This window comes from Enhydra lutris, unplaced genomic scaffold (genome assembly GCF_002288905.1).
Source record: "Enhydra lutris kenyoni isolate GAN:26980312 unplaced genomic scaffold, ASM228890v2 scaffoldscaffold19, whole genome shotgun sequence".
In the NCBI taxonomy this organism is placed as follows: domain Eukaryota; kingdom Metazoa; phylum Chordata; class Mammalia; order Carnivora; family Mustelidae; genus Enhydra; species Enhydra lutris.
The window spans coordinates 19842271-19865710 of record NW_019154103.1 but is presented as its reverse complement, the minus strand read 5'-3'; the positions used below and the strand labels follow the sequence as shown (position 1 = coordinate 19865710).

The 23440-nt window shown below is 38.8% G+C and overlaps 1 protein-coding gene across 1 annotated transcript in view; it reads right to left on the bottom strand.

Moving 5' to 3' along the window:
- Nucleotides 1-8976: 8976 nt before the first annotated feature.
- The window catches only part of LOC111148369 (arylsulfatase family member K), a 43633-nt gene continuing 29169 nt past the window's right edge, over nt 8977-23440 (bottom strand). Inside the window, exons 6-9 of the mRNA XM_022504869.1 lie at nt 21223-21447; nt 12830-13054; nt 10155-10491; nt 8977-9035 (exon numbers count right to left, since the gene is read on the bottom strand). Coding sequence (XP_022360577.1) covers nt 10202-10491; nt 12830-13054; nt 21223-21447 — 740 coding nt within the window. The 3' untranslated portion in view covers nt 8977-9035; nt 10155-10201. The remainder of the gene's footprint in view (nt 9036-10154; nt 10492-12829; nt 13055-21222; nt 21448-23440) is intronic.

Below are 23440 nucleotides of genomic sequence, written 5' to 3'. Positions count from 1 at the left end.
GGGGGGGGGGGGGGGGGGGGGGGGGGGGGGGGGGGGGGGACAGACACTAGTTTTCATTAAAAAAATAAAATAAAAACTCGAAAATGCCATGGATCAGCATGTACTAGCATGAGAAAAACAGGAAACACAAGAAACCCAACAGCGTTTGGGGCAAAGAGGGGCCCACTAGATGAATCTTTGATAAAGATATGCCTTCCTCTGGCCAACAATGAGAGTATTTACTTGCAGAGAGCTAAAGTGATGATATTGCTTGGCATTTAGGAGGAGCAGCGATTTGCAGATGTTTCAAACACTCCTCATTACTAAAGCAGTGGATCACAGCTGCTCTCTCAGCGATGTAAAAATCACTGCATTAGTCTGAAGAGGGCATTAATAGGTTTTATGCAAATGGTAGTACATTTGTTGATTCTTCTCTTAATATTTCCATCCAGTGACGGATGTGTCATCATGGCTCTTCATTCTCTGTTTTGCAAGCAGATGGAAGTTGCTGGGAGGGAGGGACTACGCCCCCAATAAGCCTAGAGAAAAGGTGACTAACAAAATGATAAGACGGCCAATTTTTAAAAAAGAAATCCAAGTCACAGGAAATGGTTTCGATTCAATGCTGTCTCTTTTATTTTAGCCCTATCTCCTCACAAACAAATTTCAGTTTTCCTGTTGGAAGCAGGATGGACCCTCCACATGATCTCTGTGCAAGTCGATTTCCTGGGCTTCCTCGTCCTGGCATCTGCTGGGATTCACTGTCCCAGGCTGAGGACACATTTGGCACTTTAAGCTGCTCCAGAGAAGAGGGTTTGGTGGGTGTGGTTGACAGTCCTTTTCTTGCCTTGAGGAACCCTAATTCCCAAACCAGTGTCCTTTGGCCAGAGAACTTTGTCATTTTTATTATCCTCTCCCCAGTGCCTAGCACTGGGCTTGACCAATCTAGATATCAGGAAATATGTTTCAAATTGCTGAATTAATGGATATATGATGCATTTCAGAGAACTTTGAGCAAATGTTCCTGCTTCGACAATAAATCCATCAACCTGAGGAAAAGAAATGTCTTTCATACCTAGGCCAGTATCACCCAGAGGGGAGGCTCTGGAGAGATGGAGGGAGAGCCATTCTTGGTGGAACGCTTAAAAAAGAGGTAGAGCTAGAGCCCTGGGAAATCAAACTCGTGGTTTAATTTTCACATTCTCCCCCCAGAGGGTTTTGCGGAGGCCTTTTTCTTCGTAACATACATCATCCCAGCTTATGATCATCTTCTTCCAGGCAGCTCTCTCTGAGCAATACCCATAATTCAATGATTTCTCTAGCCAATATCAGTTTCATGTTTCTCAAGATAATTCTATAATTTGTCTCACTTTGGTGAAATGGTCTCATATAACAGGACTCTACCAGCAAAATTACATTCCACACAACTTAACATTACTAAGACCTGATAGATCATTGATTGAAAAAAATTAATTCTTCTCAAGACAGTACGTACACCTTGTTTGGAAAGTCCACTAGAACTAGAGGGCTGGCAACAATATAGTTTTCCTGTCTACATATCCTCACTCCTCCCTCCCATCTTCTGAATGGAACCAATTTAGAATCGATTTGCTGTTTCTTCTGGCATTTACTTCATTCTAGAATTCTAAATAGCAAATGCATAATGTAGTAACTATTAGCCTCTCATTAGATAATTTCTACTTTCCCATACTTATTACAGCAATATTGTAATTTTGGGTTAGATTTATAGTTAGTGTATACATTATTATGAAATAAAAATATTCTCAGGTGAGTGTTATAGATATTATGATTATCATTTTTTCTTGAAATTAATAATTGCATTGAATTCCATTGTCACATAGCTAATTCTTCCTATACCTCTTAGTCCCTCAGTTCAGTTTTGTAACATAATGTAGCAATTCCAGTTTATTTTTCTTGGAAATTTTCTTACCAGAGACCTCCATCCCCGCCCCCTCTCCATGTGGGCTGGTTTCTCTCTAGGCCTACCATACAACTATCATCTTAGAGTGTCGTCATCACTGAAACTCTGCCTTTCTTTTTGGGTTGGAATTCTTGTTTCTTGAATCTCTGGTCTTTTTTCTTGGTTTCTTTCTCTTTGGGTAGAACACATCATCCAACACGTCATAAGATTTAAAAAATGGTGCAGAGGCTGAGGACATAGCGGTGGGAGTCTTGTAGTCACGTAGAATCGGTCATGTTGCCCTCCAGGACAGCTGTTACCCAGGCATCTCCCTTTACCATTATCCTAGAGACTCCTTTCACCATCTCATGCTGGGTTTCCTGCTTTCAAATTTCATGTGTGTTTTGTTTTTGGTTTATCTTCTTGGTTTATTTCCCTGGTCAGGTAGAAAGCATCCTTCAGTGGCTTCTTGAGAAAGGATAAATTTTTGGGCTCTTGCATGTCTGAACATTTCTTTATTTTACCATCATGCTTAAATGATGACTTGGCTGGGGTTAAAATTCTGCACTGGAAATGCTTTCCTTCTGAATTTTGATGGCATTGCTCCATTGCCTTCTGGCTTCTAAGTGTTTGTGTTGGGAAGCATAAAGTCACTCTGGTTCCTGATTTGTGTAAATGTGATCATTGTTTTTTCCATTCTAGAACTTGATTGTTCTCTTGTCTGTGACAATTTCCCAAGGATGTGTTTAGTTGGATCCACTGCATGGGTGGTATTTAACTGCATTATTTCTCTAGTGGCCTTCAGTCTAGAACAATTGCCCAGCCTTTCTTTTTCCTTTCCTGACTCTGACAGGTCTGAAGAGTCCATGACACATGTTCGGTAGAATGTCTCTAAAGTTGTATTTGTTTCCACATAATTAAATTTGGATTACAGTTTTTGGTCTGAAATACTATAGGGCTAATACTGTGTTCTCAGTTTATCATATGATCAGTCTAGTTTGTCTCAATACAAACTAGATGTAAGCTTGACATACGTTTTTAACACATAAGGTTTTGGGCTCTGTGCTCATTCTCCAGAGGTAGCCAGTCCATGGCCACTATCCACCTGGTCCACTGAAGGGGCTCCATTAGATGTCTAGCCCTGCCCCCAGTCTTTCTCATGAGTGCTGCTTGAGGTCCATGAAAAAAAGTTCATGGGGGTTTCCCTTGTGTGGGGGGCTCCCAGAGTCTCTTTTTTTTATTTTTAAAATTTTTTAATTAACATATAATGTATTATTAGCCCCAGGGGTACAGGTCTGTGAATCACCAGGTTTACACACTTCACAGCACTTACCATAGCACATACCTTCCCCAATGTCCATAACCCCACCACCTTTTCCCTAACCCCCTCCCCCCGGCAACACTAAGTTTGTTTTGTGAGATTAAGAGTCTCTTATGGTTTGTGTCCCTCCCGATCCCATCTTGTTTCATTTATTCTTTTCTTACCCCCCAAACCCCCACGTTGCATCTCCACTTCCTCATATCAGGGAGATCATATGATAATTGTCTTTCTCTGATTGACTTATTTCGCTAAGCATAATACCCTCTAGTTCCATCCACATCGTCACAAATGGCAAGATTTCATTTCTTTTGATGGATGCATAGTATTCCATTGTATATATATACCACATCTTCTTTATCCATTCATCTGTTGATGGACATCTAGGTTCTTTCCATAGTTTGGCTATTGTGGCCATTGCTGTTATAAACATTTGGGTGCACGTGCCCCTTTGGATCACATTTATATCTTTAGGGTAAATACCCAGTAGTACATTTGCTGGGTTGTAGGGTAGCTCTATTTTCGACTTTTTGAGGAACCTCCATGCTGTTTTCCAGAGTGGTTGCACCAGCCTGCATTCCCACCAACAGTGTAGGAGGGTTCCCCTTTCTCCGCATCCTCGCCAGCATCTGTCGTTTTCTGACTTGTTAATTTTAGCCATTCTGACTGGTGTGAGGTGGTATCTCATTGTGGTTTTGATTTGTATTTCCCTGATGCCAAGTGATGTGCTCCCAGAGTTTCTATTGTTATTTTCACACACATTGGACTTTTAAGGATTTGTCATAGTATCAGTTGTTTTGTTACCCATTCTTTTGGTTGCTAGTTCCCTTCCCCGCCATGGTCTGTCACAGGTGACCCAGTTTGAGTGCCCACTTCTTCTCAGAGGAGCTTGCCACCCTTTTGAATTCTGGTTACCTGTTGTCTTGCAGCCTCAAGCCTTTCTATTAGGCTCAAAAAAAAAGCTTACATTATCTAGCTTTTTGTTGTTGTTGTTAACATGGGAGGAATATTCCCTTGCAACTCTCCCTATCCTATGTGAAAGCAGAAATCTAAAACATTATTTAAGGATACCAATACTTTGCTATAAATATTATAAAATTGATGCTTATTTTGTTGTCTAACTTCTTGAACAGTTTATTTCCTCTTAATAATAAAAAGTTTGAGGCTAAAAATATTCTAAGTTCTGGTTGTGTGTCACATGTTCTGAGTTTTCTCATTTTCTTTATTTCAAAAATAAGATAGAACTCTAATTTTTTGACCTAAGAATTATTTAAGATTCTGCTTTATAACTTTATTTTTTAAATGATTTTATTTACTCATTTGTGACAGAGAGAGGCAGAGAGAGCACAAGCAGGGGGAGCAGTAGAGGGAGAGGGAGAAGCTGACTCCCTGCTGAGCTGGGAGCCACATGGAGCTTGATCTCTGGACCCTGGGATCATGACCTGAGCAGAAGGCAGAGGCTTACCCATCCGAGCCACCAAGGCACCTCTCAGCTTTGTAACTTTAAATGTATTTTAAAAGGGCTAAAAATGTGTTTTAAATGGGCTAAAAATCTTACCTAAGATCTTAGTATGTATAATTATAAGTAACACACACACATATCCACAATATATGATTGGTGTACAAGGGAAGAGTTCTATCAGAGGTCTCAATCTTTCCTGTTTTCTACACTGATTTTCTTCCACCTAGTTTGTATTGAGACATATCATTCCTTCTCCTGGCCCCTCATTGTCAAGTTCTTAGCTTGATTCAGTGATTTATAGTATGAATTAATAGCCAATAAGAATTTTCTTTTCCCATAATTTTATTGGGTATTTTGGACTTTTTTTCCATGAAAATTTGACTGTTTAGTCCAATTAAGAAAAAGAAAAAATCCCAACACCAAACGCTATTCAGGTTAAAGTAGGAATTGTACAAAATTTATACATTAATTCTGGGGAAGTGACATTTTAATATAAGATCCTTACATCCACGAACTTGCTTTCATTTCATGTTCATATCTTGTTAGTGTACTTCAGTAGAACCTAGACATTTTTTCATCTTAGTTGTGCCTCTTGTTAAAATTTATTTTATTCTCTGTCATAATGTGAGATACTTTTCCTAATTTCCACTCTTACCTAGTGAGCATTCTTATAGGTGTTTATTTTGTATATGTAGCTATTTAACAAATTTCATCAATTCTAGTAGTTTTCATTAGGATGCCCTGGGTTTAATGAGATGTAAAACCACATAGAATAGAAGGATAAATACAAAATACATCCTTTTATTTTATTTTTAACAGAGACTAATAAAAACATATAAGGTTCCCAGTTGATGTGGATGCTTCTGGTCCAAGGACCATAGTTTGAATAACAAGGTTCCAGAACCTTGATTCCCAGATTTTGCTGCACATTAGAGGCATCTGGGAAGCTTTTAAAAACCTCAGAGCTTAGAGGTGGGAGCCAGGCATTAATAGTTTTTGAACAGTCTCAAGTAATTCCAGTTTGCCGCAAAGCTGTGAACCACTGTTCTAGACTAGGGGTTAGCAAACTGTGGTCCACAACAGGCCAAATCCTGTGTTTTTGTAAACAAAATTTCATTGGAAAGCAGCCATGCTCATGTTTACATATTGTTTTATTGCTATTTTCACGCTACTTGGTAGTACTGAGTACTTGTGAAAAAGACCATATGGTTCACAAAGCCTAAAATATTCAGTATCTGGCCTTTTTCGTAGAAAAAGACAGAAGAATAGAGTCCCCTTGTCAACTCTCCTGGGTGGGATTTTGCTAGAAATTACTGTTTCTGGAAGGCTCTACTTTATTGAGGCTACTCCTTTTCAAATCTGCCCTGCCATGGCCTAATGCCTTGGTTTTTCTAATCCAGTGTGTTATCTGAAAAACTCTAATTCCCAGCAAATTAATTCAACAAATATTTACTAACCTTTTATGTGCCAGGCACTTGGAATACTTAAGGAAACAAAAAGGACAAAAAGCCATGCCTGTACGGACAGCTTTCATCCTAGTGGGGTGTGGGGGTGGGGGACAGTATAAACAAGTTAAATATGGGAAATACACCCTGCATTAGATGGTAATGATTACCATGGAGAAAATAAAGCAGAGAAGTCCTTGTGAGAGGGTAGCTTTGGAGCAGTAATTTGAAGGAGGTAGCAGAGTGAGCCATGTCAAAATCTGAGGAAAGAACCGTCTTCCCAGCAGAAGGCACTGACAAGAACAAAGGTCCTGAGGTGGTGCATGCCTGGGTTGCTAGGAAACAACAGGGATGCCAGTGTGGCTGGAAGAGAGTGAACGAAGTGGGAGTGTGGGAGGAGAGGTGATCTGTGAGAGAGGGAGCAGCCGAATAGTCCAGGGTCCTGTAGGCCTTTGTGATGATTTTGGCTTTAACAGAGGAAGATGGGAAACCAGTGGAAGGTTTTGAGGATCCAGTGAAGTGATGTGATAGATCTTTAAAAAAAAAAAAAAAAAAAGAATTTATTTATTGAGGCAAAGTGACCGAGGCACAGTGAGAGCGGGAACACAAGCAGGGAGAGTGGCAGAGGGAGAAGCAGGCTTCTCGCTAAGCAGGGACCCCTTCAATGGGGGGGCTCGATCCCAGGACCCTGGGACCATGACCTGAGCCAAAGGCAGATGCTTAATGACTGAGCTACCCAGGTGCCCCTGAGGTGATGTATCTACAACAGGATCAGTCTGGCTGCTACGTTGAGAAAAGACTGAAGAAAGCCAAGGGCAGGCTCAGGGAGACCTCTTAGGAGGCTACCGCAGAATTCCAAACAGGAGATTATGGTAGACTGGAACAGGGTGGAGCGCAGAGTTAGTAAAAATGAATCCTGGAGACTGTCCTCAATTCAGTTTATAGTGTCCGTTTCTCTCAGATCCTGGCACTCATTTCTTAATTTTCCAGGTTTTTCTTCTTTTTCTGTTTTCACAGTTGATACCAGCTTGAATCAGATTTTTTCCTAAAAACTCAGTTGTACCTAAGTATGATCCTGTAGCCCATATGTTTAAAACGCTGTGGATGCTTGGTAAGTTCTAACAATGAATGCACTTCGAAGGGCTTGGGTAGAACAAGATGGACTGTAGTTATCTTCATAAGCCTATGTTTTCAGAACCACATTTCTATTATTATTGCTTTATTTTCCCCCTGTAATTAGCATACACACCCACACACGAGCTATTTCATGTTCTTTAGGTTTAACTAGGAGATGGGAGGTAGATTTGTGTATTTTCATTTTAATTGTCATAGTCCAATATTGAGCTCTTTTCCTTAAGGGTTTTGTTTCAGAATGTATCTGCAGTGACATTTCTTTCTCAGAAATTCATATATAGCTGCAAAGATAAGCTTCTACAAATTTACTGAAGAAGAGTAAACACAGGAGAAGTGGCTCTTCAGGAAAACGTCAAAGACAGCTTGAAGAGGAAGTTAGGTAAAATTATTATTTGCAGATCAGCTTTTTATAGCTGAAAAATATAAGATACCAATCAAAAAACTATTAGTACCAAAAATACTGTATTATTGGCACAAAATTAATATATAGAGAAAGAATCTGCATATATAAACAAACAGAAGATGTAATGGAAGAAAGATCCACTTAAAATAGCACACTGCCAACAAATGATGAAACTACTAGGAAAAACTCCCCTCTGCCTACACTTTGGGACCATCAGCTAGAGAGCTTAACGGAACAATAAGAAAGAACAGTGCCCAGGTGCCATCCCCAGAATTCTAATTTCATTGGCGTGGGGTGGGGCCTAGGCAGTGTTTTCTTACAGGTCCTTACTTCTCCAAAAATCTCTAAAGAAACTGATCCATATGAAGCAAACTTAGAATAATACTATGAGATCAAAGAAACCTTGAAAAAAAGGGAAAAATGACTGAAGATTATAAAGAGTTTACTTCTCCCTAAAATAGGCTATAAACTTAATACGGTTTCATAAAAAGACTAACAAGATTTTTCATTTCCGAGCTAGGCAAACTTATTCTAAATTTGTGTGGAAAACCTAAGTGAGCAAGAGCGGCCAGGATAACTCTGAAAAAGGAAAATGTTGGCAAGGAACTTGTCTGACCAGAGATGGACTACCGCATCAGTAAGCAAAGGTGGATTGGTCCACTGGAAGATAACAAATGTTCTGAAAGGACCCAAATGTAAATGCAACTTTGGAATATAATAAAATGACATTTCAAATCAATAGAGAAAAAGATAATTAATTCAATAAAAGGTATTATGTAATGAAGCGGCTTTTTTTTTTTTTTAAGATTTTACTTATCTATTTGACAGAGAGAGAGAGATCACAAGTGGGCAGAGAGACAGGCAGAGAGAGAGAGAGAGGGAAGCAGGCTCTCTGCTGAGCAGAGAGCCCGATTCGGGGCTCGATCCCAGGACCCTGAGATCATGACCTGAGCCGAAGGCAGAGGCTTTAACCCACTGAGCCACCCAGGTGCCCTGAAGTAGCATTTTCTAACCAAGGGCACAAATGTTAAGTTTATTCAATAAAAGGTGATTTGCGTAGCCATCTTAGAACAACAAACTGAAGTTAGATTTCTAATATGGGATACATTCCAGGTGGGGCAAAGATCTAAGGACAAAAAATAAAACTCTAGAAGAAGGGAAGTGGGGGGACACCATGCTGAATATGTATGACGCAAAAATCCCAAAGCCATAAATGCAAAGATTCATAAATTTGATTGCATGAAAATACCAATTGCCACAGTTAAAAACACCAGAACAAAGTCAAAAGACAAATTACAAAAAGGAAAAAAAAAACAAAAACAAAAACATGGAGGCTTCTCTCACAGACAAAAAGCTAAGATCCGAAACCACGCCTGTAAAAAAAAAGACAAGCATTAGAAAAATAGGCAAAGAATAGAAATAGTAAAAGTCACAGTGAAGGAAATTCAAATGGCTATTAAATATATGAAAATATGATCTTACTCAAAATAAAAACACTTTTTAAATAAATTTTTATTTATCAGGTTGGTGAAGGATGTGAGGAAGTACATCATTGGTGAGAATTTAAAATTGATATAACTTCTTTGGAGGTAATTTGGTATACTTGTGCTAGATACAGTCTTGCCCCAGTAATTTTATTTCTAGGTATTTTTAAGTGGGGAAAAAAAAAAAAGAACAAGATGCGAACATTTTGTGGAGTAAGCTACCTTTTGTGTGTTGGGGGGAAATACAAAGTTTGTTTGTTAGATATACCGTGTGTCTTTAAAAAGATACTTAGGAAGGTGGTTACAGTAGTTGCCCCAGAAAGGGGAACTGGGAAAGGAGGGACACTTCATGCTCATTTGTTCATTCTTTGGTAGTTTGTGCATATATTACCGATGTAAAAAAAAAAAAAAATTGTAATAAAGTCAGTCAGATCTGGGATCTGTGTCCCATCAAATATATCCAAAAAATTTTTGGCCCATCAAATGCAAATAACTCAGCAGACGCCATAAAATACAAATAACTATTTTATGGTTCATAAGTGATAAAATAATTGTTAAAAATTGTCTATATTCCATATTATTCAGAGAAACATAACTTTATATCATACTATTTGCTTCCATCCTTTTAACACCTCCATTAAGTTGTTAAAAGTTCGTAAGAATGAGGTCTTGATAGTAATCACTTTTGAAAATGTCTAATTGCATAATGATTATATATATATATATATTTTTAAAGATTTTGTTTATTTATTTGACAGACAGAGAGAGATCACAAGCAGGCAGAGAGGCAGGCAGAGAGAGAGGAGGAAGTAGGCTCCCTGCCGGGCAGAGAGCCCAATGTGGGGCTTGATCCCAGGATCCTGGGATCATGACCCAAGCTGAAGGCAGAGGCTCTAACCCACCAAGCCACCCAGGTGCCCTATATTTTATTTTAAAACAGAATACATTCTTTAAAAGTAACTAAAAATCAGTAATTAAAACATACAAAAGCGGCTCATGATCTCTTACCATGTCTCTATATGTACTGCTCTAGAACATTGTTTTCTAACTTCAGTTCAGAGTTTGTTAAGATTAGCGGGGGTGTTCAGCCACCGATCAATCGCACTTTCATACTTCCTTGGTTCCTGAAGCCAGTCCTGATGCCATCTGAGGTTCGCTATAACATTTGAATAGTTCTGCCCTACACTTTGTTTCCACTTGATAAACTGCTCTTTATTGTATTGGTGGACAGCCGCAGAAACCTTAGGGTAGTTAATAATGGAACGAAGCTTCTGATCCAAAGAGTATGTAACTTCTGGAAATTTTGTAGCAATATTTGTTAGTTCATCTGGATCTGAGGAAAGATCTGGAAGAAAAAATGGGAATAGCTATCAAAATAGTTACCAGTTACAAAAACACATTTTAGAATGTCATTACTCTGTGACAGATAATGTATTTGAATTTATTTTTATTTTCAGTTCCTATTAGCATAATAAGATGAAGGACAATATAAATGGTAAAATAATATACCAAAGGTTAAACACTCTTCTAAATATATGTCCAAATTACCTTCCTAAATCATCCTGCTATCTCATTTTTTTTCTTATCCTTTCCTAGATGGCAGAAATAGATGTCACTGGTAAGCTGGCTTGGCCCTAATTCTTCCTGGTTCTGATGCCTCGTTTTGACACACAGAGAAAAGAAATAGTAATGCTTATCTTTTCCCATTTCAAAAGCTCCAAACTTTCTAGATGTAAGAATTCTTTACATAGTCAAGTCATAGTCTTGTAAGTTCACTTACTCTTAGTTTTCTATATATTTTAGCATCTTGTGCTTGGATTTTTGAAAGTTCGGTGCATCAACACTGTCCATTTGAGCAAAGAGCCACAGAAATAAGAATGTATCTCATTGCTACCACCAAGAAAATAACAATAAATATTTCAGAACATAAATACCCTTTTTACCTAGGTAAAAGGAAGACAAAATATAACTGTATGTCGATCTAATTGGAAAAATAGCAAATCAAAGATCTTATGACAATTTACTTATGATAATAAATGAACAAAAACCTCTGTGGGCCTATGTGGTGCATTTACCAGAAGGGCCCTGAAGACATTTATGACTTTGTTAGATGATTTCAGATGGTACGTCTTTGGGAAAGGGAAGTCCGTGAATAAATCCCAGAGAATACAGGAAAGGCAGGCTCGCCCCTGGTGCTTTGACAGTCACATCTGCTTTTTGCAGAACATGTCCAGTGAATGAGCAAGACGTGCCCATTACACATCAGGATGAAAACTGAAGGACTTCCTTTTTTTTTTTTTAATTTAACAGAGAGAGATCACAAGCAGGCAGAGAGGCAGGCAGAGAGAGGGAGCGGGAAGCAGACTCCCCGCTGAGCAGAGAGCCCGATGCGGGGCTCGATCCCAGGACCCTGAGATCATGACCTGAGCCGAAGGCAGAGGCTTAACCCACTGAGCCACCCAGGCTCCCTGAAGGACTTCCTTTTGAAGTCAAGAATCTCCTGCTCTTAGGGTAAAGGGGAGAGGGGGAGGTCAATCAGTTTAGCCCCTAAAGAATTATTTGGAGTTAACGATTTTGACATTTCTAACTGGAAAGGAAACTTAGGGAGAAATGAATATTAATAATGGCATGTTATATGTGAAAAAGAGGGGCAAGGGATAAGTAAAACCTGAATTTAATAATGTTGCTTTAAAATTAATTCATAGAGGAGTGCCCGGGTGGCTCCATCAATTAAGCATCTGACTCTTGATTTTGGCTCAGGTCATGATCTCAGGGTCCTGGGATCTCGCCCCACATGGGGTTCTGTGCTGAGAGGGGGAGTCTGCTTGAGAATTTTCTCTTTCCCGCTCCCTGTGCCCCTCTCTCCTGTGCATGCTCTTTCTCCCTCTCTCCAAAATAAATAAATAAATCTTTAAAAAATTAAAATTAATTCATAGAGTAGTGAAGCTAGCAGGCATCTTTGTGGAGAAGGAGCATGGATTTTGAAGTTAGACCTGGGTTAAAATCCCAGCTCTGTCATTAGCTGTGAGATCTTGCACAGGTATTTGAATCCCTCTGACTTCTAGTCTTCTCTATAAAATGAGGATATTGGTATCATCTTAAATAATAAATCAGAATGTCAGGCTTGGGGCGCCTGGGTGGCTCAATGGGTTAAGCCTCTGCCTTCGGCTCAGGTCATGATCTCAGCATCCTGGGATTGAGCCCCGCATCAGGCTCTCTGCTCAGCAGGGAGCCTGCTTCTCCCTCTCTCTCCACCTGCCTCTCTGCCTACTTGTGATCTCTCTCTCTCTGTCAAATAAATAAAATCTTAAAAAAAAAAAAAAAGAATGTCAGGCTTCACAAGATATAGGGGTTAATATCCAGAACAGCTGAAACCAAGGGATAATGAGAGGGTGTGGACTACTGTTTGGGAAAGATAACCACGAATCTTAGAAGACACCTTGATCAGCGAAAACCACGGTTTCAATCTTGAGACCCCGATCAAAAGTCTTCAGACACTTGCTCTGGAATTCAGAGGATCTGCAAAGAAGCTGCTCTCACATGGGCAACCTTTTATAGATGGTCCTGGCATGAGAAGCGGCAGGTATTTATTTAACCATGGATGACTGGGCCTCTTGAGCAACACTATGGAGGACAGCTCATTCTGTATATTACCACACTTAAAAAGACACCAACAAATTTACCAAAGAGTTGAGGCAGTACTGCAGTGCCATCGGAGTAGGCGATATACTTCCATCGGTTAGTCCGCAGCATGTAGGTGGAAGCATTCACATTGCATCCATGGAACTGACTCAGAATCCAGGGCGGATGTAGGTTTTTGGATTTATGTTCATTCTTAAACGTTTCTGATGCTAAAGGCAGCAAAGAGTATCCACTCAGGTTCTGTGGCAGAGGAGCTCCAGCAATATCTATGTAACAGAATAATATTTTTAAATAACTTATTCTTCCACTAGTTGAAATACTCATAAATGACATCGTTAGAAGGTGTAGAGACCAAAGACCATATATGGATTTGGTAAATAGACTGCTTAGGTCCAAATGCTCACTTCATTAGCCATATGCCCTTTCAACATGATTGTTAACTACTCTGGACCTCAGTTTCCTCATCTGTAAAAGGGGAATAACAATCATACCTCTACCTCATACACTTATTTTAGGTTTAAATATGATAATTTATGTAAGGCTCTGAGAATAGTACCTGATGGGAAACCCTCAACAGATATTAATCAGTCCTTTATTTCTGAATGACAAATAATTACAGTTGTTTCTCCCATTTGTTCCACTAGATATTAAGATAAAAGACCTATATGAGAAAGGGGTTTAGTAGTCATATATATGTTTGCAAACAATGATTAAAAGTAGGTAGGTTAGGGGCGCCTGGGTGGGTTAGTGGGTTAAAGCCTCTGCCTTCGGCTTGGGTCATGATCCTAGGGTCCTGGGATCGAGCCCCGCATTGGGCTCTCTGCTCAGCGGGAGCCTGCTTCCCCCTCTCTCTCTGCCTGCCTCTCTGCCTACTTGTGATCTCTGTCTGTCAAATAAATAAGTAAATAAATCTTAAAAAAAAAAAAACTAGGTTATTTTATTGTCAGTGAAAGTTTATTGCTGATACTTTTCATAAACCTGTAAGGGTGATAATAATAGTATGACATTTGTCCCAAAGTTATTTGATGACATACATTTTTACCCTCAAGTAGCATATTGAGGGGCTAGTGTTTTGCAGAACATATATATAATCTTGGATTATACTGATCTAGGGAAAAATAATTTATTTCCCCTTATCAAATATAAACAGATAAACTATAACATGAGAAATGTCTAACTTAAAAAGAGGCATTTTTAAAAATTGCTTTTAAGGTATTTGGAATTCAAATGATATTTTTCCTACAGAAAAATTACCATTAATTATGACTGGCTACTTGGCATAGTTCCAAATGAGTCTGCAGTTGCTTTTCCACCCCTTTTCTGGTTTCTGCGTTCCATGGTTAAGTATAATTAAACATTTCCAATGAAAAATAGGAAATAACATATCTGACATGCTAGAACTTAAACAAAATTGAATAAGAAAATTAACATGACTAAGTATTTGAGGACTAATAGGCTAATTTCAGGAAAATAAGGAGGTAGAGAAAGACCTTTATAAATCTTCCGAAGGTACATGTTTTACATATAACAATGTAAAAGTCCGTATTCTCCCATTTCCTTGGAAGGGGCATAGTACAAGTACTAATCTTCTGCCAAACAATCATAACTGCGGACTTTTTGGAGAAAGAAAGAAAGATCGGAGGTAACTGGTTAAAAACAAAGGAGTAGACATTAAAGGGGATGTGCGTGAGAGAAAGGGACTGCCCTAAATAAAACTCATTTGAGCTACAAGACAATAGGCCACTACTGTGAGGTCTACTGTCAGGAACGCAGGTAGTGAGGGAGCAGACTGGGTCAGGCTGGTCTGCCTGGCAGCCGTCATACGGCACCACTAGTGAGGTGTAGGAAGGGAGAGAAGAGGACTTTGAAGATGATTGGGAGGCAGGGACCAACTGGTATATACCCAGGACTGGGAAGTTCCTGTATTCAGCATTTTAATAACCTCTGAAACTTAGCAACGCCTTATTTCAGATCTATTCTTAGCCTAATCTTCCTAAAAGAAAATTGGACATGGTTCTGTGTTTATATGGGAAGTCAGTAGTAAACTGGGATAAGAGTTGCAGTTAAGTATTTTTTTTTTTTTAATTCATTCAACAACCTAGGTGCTGTTCCAGGTGTAAGGAAACAACAGTGGAGAAGGCAGATGAGCTCTCCTGGAGCTTATATTCTAATGCGGGGAGACAGATGGACAAACATGGCATACAGCACTAAGTGCAATGAAAAAAAAAAAAACAAAGCAGGGCGAAGGAGACAGAGTGATGGCGAGTATGTGTTCAGGTGCTGTTTCATATAGTGCGGTCAGGGGAAGGCTTCTCAGATGAGGTGACATTTAAACCCTAAGGAAGGGCCAGGGCAAGTCCTTAGATCCCTGTGGGAAGGGCTGCCCCCCAGGAAGAGCAAATGTACAGACCCTGAGGCGGGGGAGCCTGCTGAGTCCAGTCCCCAGACACCAAGGAGTCCTGAATAGGCTGGAACAGAGTAGGTGAGGGGTACAACGGTAAAAGAGGAGTGAGAGATCATGTTGGAATCTCAGGTGCAAGGAGAGATTTTGAATTTTACTCTTTGTGAAAGGGAAACCAGCAGAGACTTTTGAGTAGAAGCCTGCCACGCCCGTTGCTAACGACCGCCGGGTGAATTGACTGAAAGTGGTCTGAGCAGAAGGTGGGAGCAAGAAGGTAGGTACTGCAGCAGTCCGGGCAAGAGAGAACGGTGACTTGTTGCCAGTCTAATAGTAGTAGTATCACATACCTTTGTAAACTGATGAAGAATGAAACCAATGTCAAATATTCACAGTATTTAATAACTAACTACTTTACATATTTATTAACTTTTCTGTGCTGCAGGAAACAGGGTATTCACTTCTCATCTATTTATCAATGATTCCCTTAAAAGCACTTTAGCTTAAACTGCATTTCAAAAAGCTCTTTGATCTTTGTTTAAAACCATTTTCATGTGTTTTTTCTTCTGGCAGATCTGTCATTCTAATACTGTTTTAAGTAAGTTTGATCTTTCTTGGTAGTATAAGCAAAGACGAAAAGTTAACTGCAGGATTCTCAACAAAGTGCCTTGAATTTAAAACAGTCAACAAATGGGGAAAAATGCAGACCTGGATATATAGGATGGTTTCCTGAAGAGAGATAAGTTTATATTTCTTCCTGAGCATAGGAGAAGTTAAAGATTAGACTGGTATGGCAATGATGCAAACTATATACATTTTTTAGGGCATATCAAAGAATAAAAACTAACAATGATAGCCTAACATTTAATTGTTTGCCATGTTCCAGTCATTGTTTCAAGCTTTGCAATAGCTGCTATTATTTACATGTTATTGATAAGAAAATTGAAGACCTTGGGACGCCTGGGTGGCTCAGTTGGTTGGACGACTGCCTTCGGCTCAGGTCATGATCCTGGAGTCCCGGGATCGAGTCCCGCATCGGGCTCCCAGCTCCATGGGGAGTCTGCTTCTCTCTCTGACCTTCTCCTCGCTCATGCTCTCTCTCACTGTCTCTCTCTCAAATAAATAAATAAAATCTTTAAAAAAAAAAAAGAAAAGAAAATTGAAGACCAGAGATGTTAAGTAACTTGCCCAAGGCCAAAACTGAAGGAGGGATTTGAATTAGGCAGTCTGATGCCAGGTCTTCTGGATTCTTTAGTACTATAACACAAGTCTTGCTTTACTGTAGTTACTCAACTTCACGATATTTTTTAGATAATAAAAATAAAATAGTCTGTGTAGAATGCTTCTCCCAACCCTCCACTAGATCTTGTAGCAGGAAGTGTTTTGCAATCTGAATCCTTTACAATAAGCATTCTTTTACACACAAGTGTATTTTTATATAATTACATTTTCATAATTCAAAAATATGGATTTATCTTTTATGTGAGAGGAAGGCAGGTGTTTTACAAAAAAGATCAATTATTAAAAGAAAAAATTCACATGAAAATATGTTTAGAAGAGAAAATCAAAACTATTTTAATTTTAAAGTGAGACTCCCTTTATTTCTAACTGAGCCAAAAGATGCTGCTAATAGGTTATTAGAGAAGAAAAGATACAGGGGGGTAATTTTTAAAGAATAATCTCTGAAGTGCTATCAACTTTAATAGTATAAAGAATTCCTGTTCATAAAAATGGCACTCTTCTGCCAGTATTAGAAAATGATAATGTGATGGTATACCACAAAGGACTATTAAGATAAACAGGTTAAGAATACACTTTCTACTTTATCATAAAATACCATTTTATAGGAAAGAAAAAAAAACTCTTTTAAAATACCTTTTGTGTTTTTCTCCAAGTTTTTTTATTAATTTTATTATGCTGTGCAATATTAGTCTCAGGTGTAGTTAAAATGCCTTTTAAAAACTATTTGTAAATTCAGACTTTTTAATAAAAGCATTGTAGCCTCTTCAAATTTGAACAGGCTCTTCATAGTAAGGTAGGTTTAATAGAACAGGAATCCCAACTGGTTTTTCCTATTTAATATTCTTCTCTCTGAGGTGTTTTTAATCACCATCTTTTATATGCTATTTATGAGATCCGTATGACTTAGGGAAGAGGAGGTCTGGTTTGAGGCTTTGATCTAAGAAATTTAATCCCATACTCTGGGTGTAACTTAAATTCATATAAAATAATACAGCTATGGCTAAGCTAATAAAGAAAGGGCCTTTAGAATCCTAAGAATATATTATGTTTTATATCTGTTGTAAACTCCTAATTGGCTAGAAGAATCACAAAATAAAAAGTCCATTGTAGATGCGTTATCACAATCTATATGTGTTATTTATTAAGTAGAGTTAAAATAGAACATACTGTCCTATAGGTCTGATTTTTTAGTTAATCTTCACTGAAGGAGCTTTTAACTCTCAGTACTGAGCAATTTCATTTTCTTTTAATTTTTATTTTTTAAAGATTTTATTTATTTATTTGACAGACAGAGATCACAAGTAGGCAGAGAGGCAGGCAGAGAGAGAGGAGGAAGGAGGCTCCCTGCTGAGCAGAGAGCCCGATGCGGGGCTCGATCCCAGGACGCTGAGATCATGACCCAAGCCGAAGGCAGAGGTTTAACCACTGAGCCACCCAGGTGCCCCAAACAATTTCATTTTAAAAGATAGATGGAAACATCAGATTAAACACAGACTATCAAAACAGCTTTGCCCTGTTGGCTGGTGAGTGTTCAACAAGGCTACAGACTCCGTTTACGGCTGTTGATCCTGGTGCAATTGTTAATAGTCTCAAAACTGTGCTGATTTGGACAATATATTAGATACACCCTATCTGAATAAATAAAACAAAAAAACCCTGTTTATACAGTTTAAAGCCATCATTTTCTTTTCAGTAATTCATGGGGACCATTTTCACGTATCATTTCACCATTTAAAATAAAATTGACTATTTTTTACTCAATCTGTTTCTACTCGGTATTCATATTGTTTCTAATTCTTTAGGTTAATATGATATTACAATAAATATCCATGGAGATAAATCTTTGTACATAGCTATAGGTTATTTTCTAAAATTGGAATTTCTAGGTCAAAAAGTATGTGTATTTCTGAGTAATTTGGAACAAACTGCCACATTGCCTCCAGAAAATCTGTGCCAGTTTATACTCCTAGAAGCAGTATAAGGAAAGGCCTAATTCCAATATAAGATTTTCTAATTCTTTTTAATCTTTGAAAACTTCATACGTGCAAAAAAATTGGTATCTTCTTGTTTTAATATTTTTCTGAATACCGAGTTTGAACCTTTAAAATATCTTGGCCATTTGGGTATCTTCTCTTGTGAATTGTTTGTTTCTATCTTTCAGTCACTTTTTGAGTAGGGTATTTCTCTTTTTCCTATAGATTTGTAAGAGCTCTATTAATATTAACGCTTTATCATTTGCAAAAAGGTTAATTTTAGATAAATGATAATATTACCATGCTGTTTCCTGGCTCCAACATAAGATTCTTGCTGTACCCCCTCATCATTCTCTTTCTACCTTATCTCTGGTTAACATCTGGTCAGTAGGATGTTTCAGTGCTTTATATAAAAAGACCCATGCACGGATATTCTCCTTCCTGCCCCAAACACATAAATGTAACTTTTCCCTTTTGGTGATAAAAATATTTGTAATGAAACATATTACAAGCTGTGCTAAGCCTGAAGAGGCTAATTTCCAGTTTAGAATTAGAGAGACACTGATTTTTGGCTTAATTTCCTTTACTCTAGTTGGGCAGATCTAATCAACACATGATGTAAATGCTGTTAATATATTCTGTAGGGAAATGTGACTCAGAAGTCTATAACGAACAATCAGTGAAAGATAAAAATAAGTAAAAATCTACATAGAACTGTGAGTTTTAGAAAACTGTAATAATTAACCAATTGCAGGAAAAAAGAAATTGGAGAGCACCTACATAATTTCCAGAAGAGTAGGGAAGGAATGGGAGGAGTTTCTGGGAATGTTTGGTTTTGGCTAATGAAATGCTTATTGTCATGCAACACAAATCCAGGGATAGGCAGGTAGTCTCCTAGGTGGATAATAAATTCCCTCAACCTAAGCAGTTTTATTTAGTGTTTTCTTATATAATCTGTTAGCTAAATACACTGGGAAATCTTGCAGATGCCTTTTAACTCTTATGATGTATAAAATGGCAAGTAGTGTTAATGGTGGATCAAAAATGTAGAGAAGAAAAATTTGCATTGTAGGCAAATATAAAACAACATTTAAAGAAAAATCACTGAAATATGCATAATAATCACCTTACATATCAGGTGATAGGCTGACGAAGCATAGATAGAGTAGGACTCACTGCAGATAGCGCCCTGTACATAACGGTCAGTTGAGCTGCTAGAGTCAGAAAGACAGGCAAAATGTCAAATACCACTAGCAAATACAGCAAGGGGATACTGAGAAAGAATCAGCCCAACCTTTCGTGATTGGTTTGCAGTTCTGGTCACTGTCCTTCTAGAAAACAGAACAAGGCTAAAGAGTTCAGCAAATTTGGAAATGGGGTGGGGGGGGGGGACTTCTACCTGAGGAAAAACTAGGGGAGGAAACTACAAAGAGATGCCACCATCAAGAAGCACCTGTTCCTAAGGGCACCTAGGTGGCTCAGTTGGTTAAGTATCCACCTTCTGTTCTGGTCATGATCCCATGGTCCTAGGATCAAGCCCCGCTCAGCAGGGACCCTACTTCTCCCTCTCCTGTTCCCCCTGCTTGTTTTCTCTCTCTCTCTCTGTGTCAAATAAATACATAAAATCTTAAAAAAAAAAAAAAAGGCACGTTTCCTAAAACTATAAAGGTTATAATAAGAGAGACACAAACATACATAATCATACATACACTTCTTATCAAACAGAAATGAGGAAGTAGTCAGGATTGCCTGAAAAGTGAGGGAGCCAGAAAGTGGCAGAGATACAGCTAAGTGTGATAATTGCTTTGAGATATAGGGGAACCAGCAAATGACAACTAAGAAACTGAAGAGATTAAAAATACCATCAGGCAAAAGAACAACAAAGAATTGTGTTCAAATATACAAGAAGTGATATAAAATAAAAGAGAAAGTGAAAAGGCATTGAAAAAAATTAACCCTGAAGAATTTTAAGACCCTGGAATAGTCTTCAGTTAAATGAAGGGAAGGACTTTGTAGCAGAAGGAAGGAGATAAAAAAGGAATTTCTTAACGTCTTTAGTTTTCAGATACATGTTTCTTTCACATTTCAATATATACATATGAAGCATATATATATTATGTCGTGTTTTCTTTTACTAAAATCTATTTATAAATAGATGGTACTTTTTGTAATTGATGGTGCCTTAGAACAGAAGAATTTCAGTATTTAAATGTTATTGAATTTAAAGTAGTCTGCTAAATTAGATAGAGGCTAACAATGCTGTATAATTTCCTCTGAATTTACTGATGGTGTTGTTCTATTACCTTCAACAAAACTGTTAACTACCCCTATCCATATGTTGCTGTTCTAGACGTATGGTTCTGTTTATAGACATTAAGAAGCTAGTGAAGCTCTTAGCACAGAATAATCTAAAGATTCTGAGGAGAAATGGGTTCATACGTTAGATTAAGAGGCTTTTCTAACACTGTACAAGATTCGTAGTTTCCAAGTGGATAAAATAATCCAGAAGGGAACTACTTACACTTCTGAGAGGTGGTGGCAGAGAATCACATGTTGAGCAAATCCTATCTGTGAGGTTATGAACCTGAATATCTTCTGTGGCTTATGTTATAGCCATGCCATGACTAAATCTTTTGAAGGGAAAAACGGCTGTATGCTACAGGAACCTGAGGAGTTATCCTCATTTTTTCAGATGTGGATCTGACTCACAGTTAAAAGAATTGCTCAAGGTTATGAACAGGTCAGCCAAGTCCCTCCCTACTTCACTTATTCCTTTTCCAACGTTATTACAAATAAATACTTACAGGATTGTTTTACTTACCAAGCATAGTCGGGTAAATATCCACAAGAGAAACCACCCTGGGTACTTGTAGGTTGGCCTTAATTCCTGGTCCCATCATCAAGAGTGGAACGTGGGCACTCGCTTCATACATACTCATTTTATAAAACTGACGATGCTCCATGGCCAGCTCTCCGTGGTCTGAGGTGTATATGACAATAGTTTTCTGAAGAAGATCTAGCTGGCGAAGAGCTAAAATAATTTCTCCTACAACACGAATCAAGATAAGCCTTAATTAGCTTTTAGTTTGTGTTCTATCACAGTGAGCTCATAACAACTCGACCTCGCAAGAGGGTGATTGTTAACATCTGAATGTCAGCCGGTGTTCTTAAGTAAGCTATGCCACACTTCATGTGCCTGCTCTTCACCTGACAGACAAGACAGAGGAATGAGAAAATACAGTAGTGATATTTGGAGATGACGCTGGCTTGGTTTCTATGTTCCTATCAGAGATTGGGGAAAATGTTTTTCCCCTTAGTGACTTAAATGAAAAAAGAAAGACAACTCTAGATGTCAGCGCTGTGGTGTGTCCCAATGAAAGGACTGATATTACCACCAAGCCACAATTTATGCCCCATGGGAGGTCAGAATCCTCCTCCCTGCTACCCTTTCTCCCACACCCCCAATAGGCAGGTCAGGCTTAGCATATTCTTGGGTAGGGAATAACTGGACAGTAAAATTCCTCTGACCAGTCCCTGTCTCTTAGTGTCCTCCTCATTGTAATTAAGAGAATCACAGGAAGGCACAGTCCAGAGAGAAGAATCATCCCTATTTTGCCAGTTCCCCAATCCTGGCCTACAGGGGTCTGTATTATGAATATAAAACCTACAGGTGATTCTGAGGTCCCATCAAACTGAGACCCACTGTTCTATGGAGTTATTTACAAAGCACAGACCATCAGGATCTTTCAACTGGACAAATATAGTGGCTTCCAAATTGGTCTTGCCCCTATACCTCTTTCTTCTCTAACTCTTGTACCATTGGGGTGGCTGTCTTTTTAAAATATTTGATCATGTCATACCCCAACTTAAAACTTTTTCAAAACTTCCCATTGTCTAATTCTTCAGTAAGCTCAGCACCCTCAACTACCCTCTAGACCTATACTTCGTAGAGTCCTAAACGACTTAGAATTCCTAAACTAGTCATAATTAGGTTAGATTTTCTTGCCTCTGTACGTTGTCTGCTTTCTTCTGTGTGGAATGCCTTTTCTCCCACCTTCTACTTGGCAGATTCCCATTCTTCCTCTAGGACCTAGCTCAAGCATTATCTCCCTGGTGAAACACTACCTGCTCCTCCAGGTAGACTGAATCGCTGTCCTCCAAGGCCTCTACAGCCGTAGTTGCAACTCACATTACAAGGGCTGGTGTTTGTCCTCATCTTGTACATGTTTGCTGAGTTCTTACTATGTGCCAGGCGCCATGGATCCAAAGCGAGGCACCTGGGACATGATCTTGGTTAAGACTGAAATCCCTTGGGGCGCCTGGGTTGCTCAGTGGGTTAAGCCTCTGCCTTTGGCTCAGGTCATGATTCCAGGATCCTGGGATTAAGCCCCACATCGGGCTCTCTGCTCAGCAGGGAGCCTGCTCCACCTACCCCCCTCGCCTGCCTCTGCCTACTTGTGATCTCTCACTGTCAAATAAATAAATAAAATCCTTTAAAAAAAAAAAAAGACTGAAATCCCTGCTCTCATGAGGCTCCGTTGCTCAAGGGAAGCAGACAGTAAACAAGCAAATAGACAAAATAATTGACAATTATGATGTAAATAATCACGATGACAAGGCAGAGAATAGGTAGGATGGTATACTAACTTGCGGTGGCTGGGAAGACATCCCTGAGGAGATATATGAACTGAGAGCTAAAGACTGAGAATAACCAGCCATGTAAACAGCAAAGGGAAGAGCATCCCAGGCCCAGGGAAAAGCACACATAAAGACCCTGAGGTGGAGCAAGAACTTAGTGTTTTTAATTAAAGTGTGATTTCTTAATAATATTCAATTAGTACCTCCAATGCCCCAGATAGTGCCTGATAGCTGGCTAGTGGGCACTAAATATTTGTAGAACAAATACAGTGAACAGTGAGAAATACTATTTGGAGGTGAGACTAGTGTGGATATAACAAGGTATGACCTATTTCATAAACTCTGTAGTTGAAGTGAGCTGCTGCATTTTTTTTTTTTTTATCTAAGAGACTTCAAGAGCT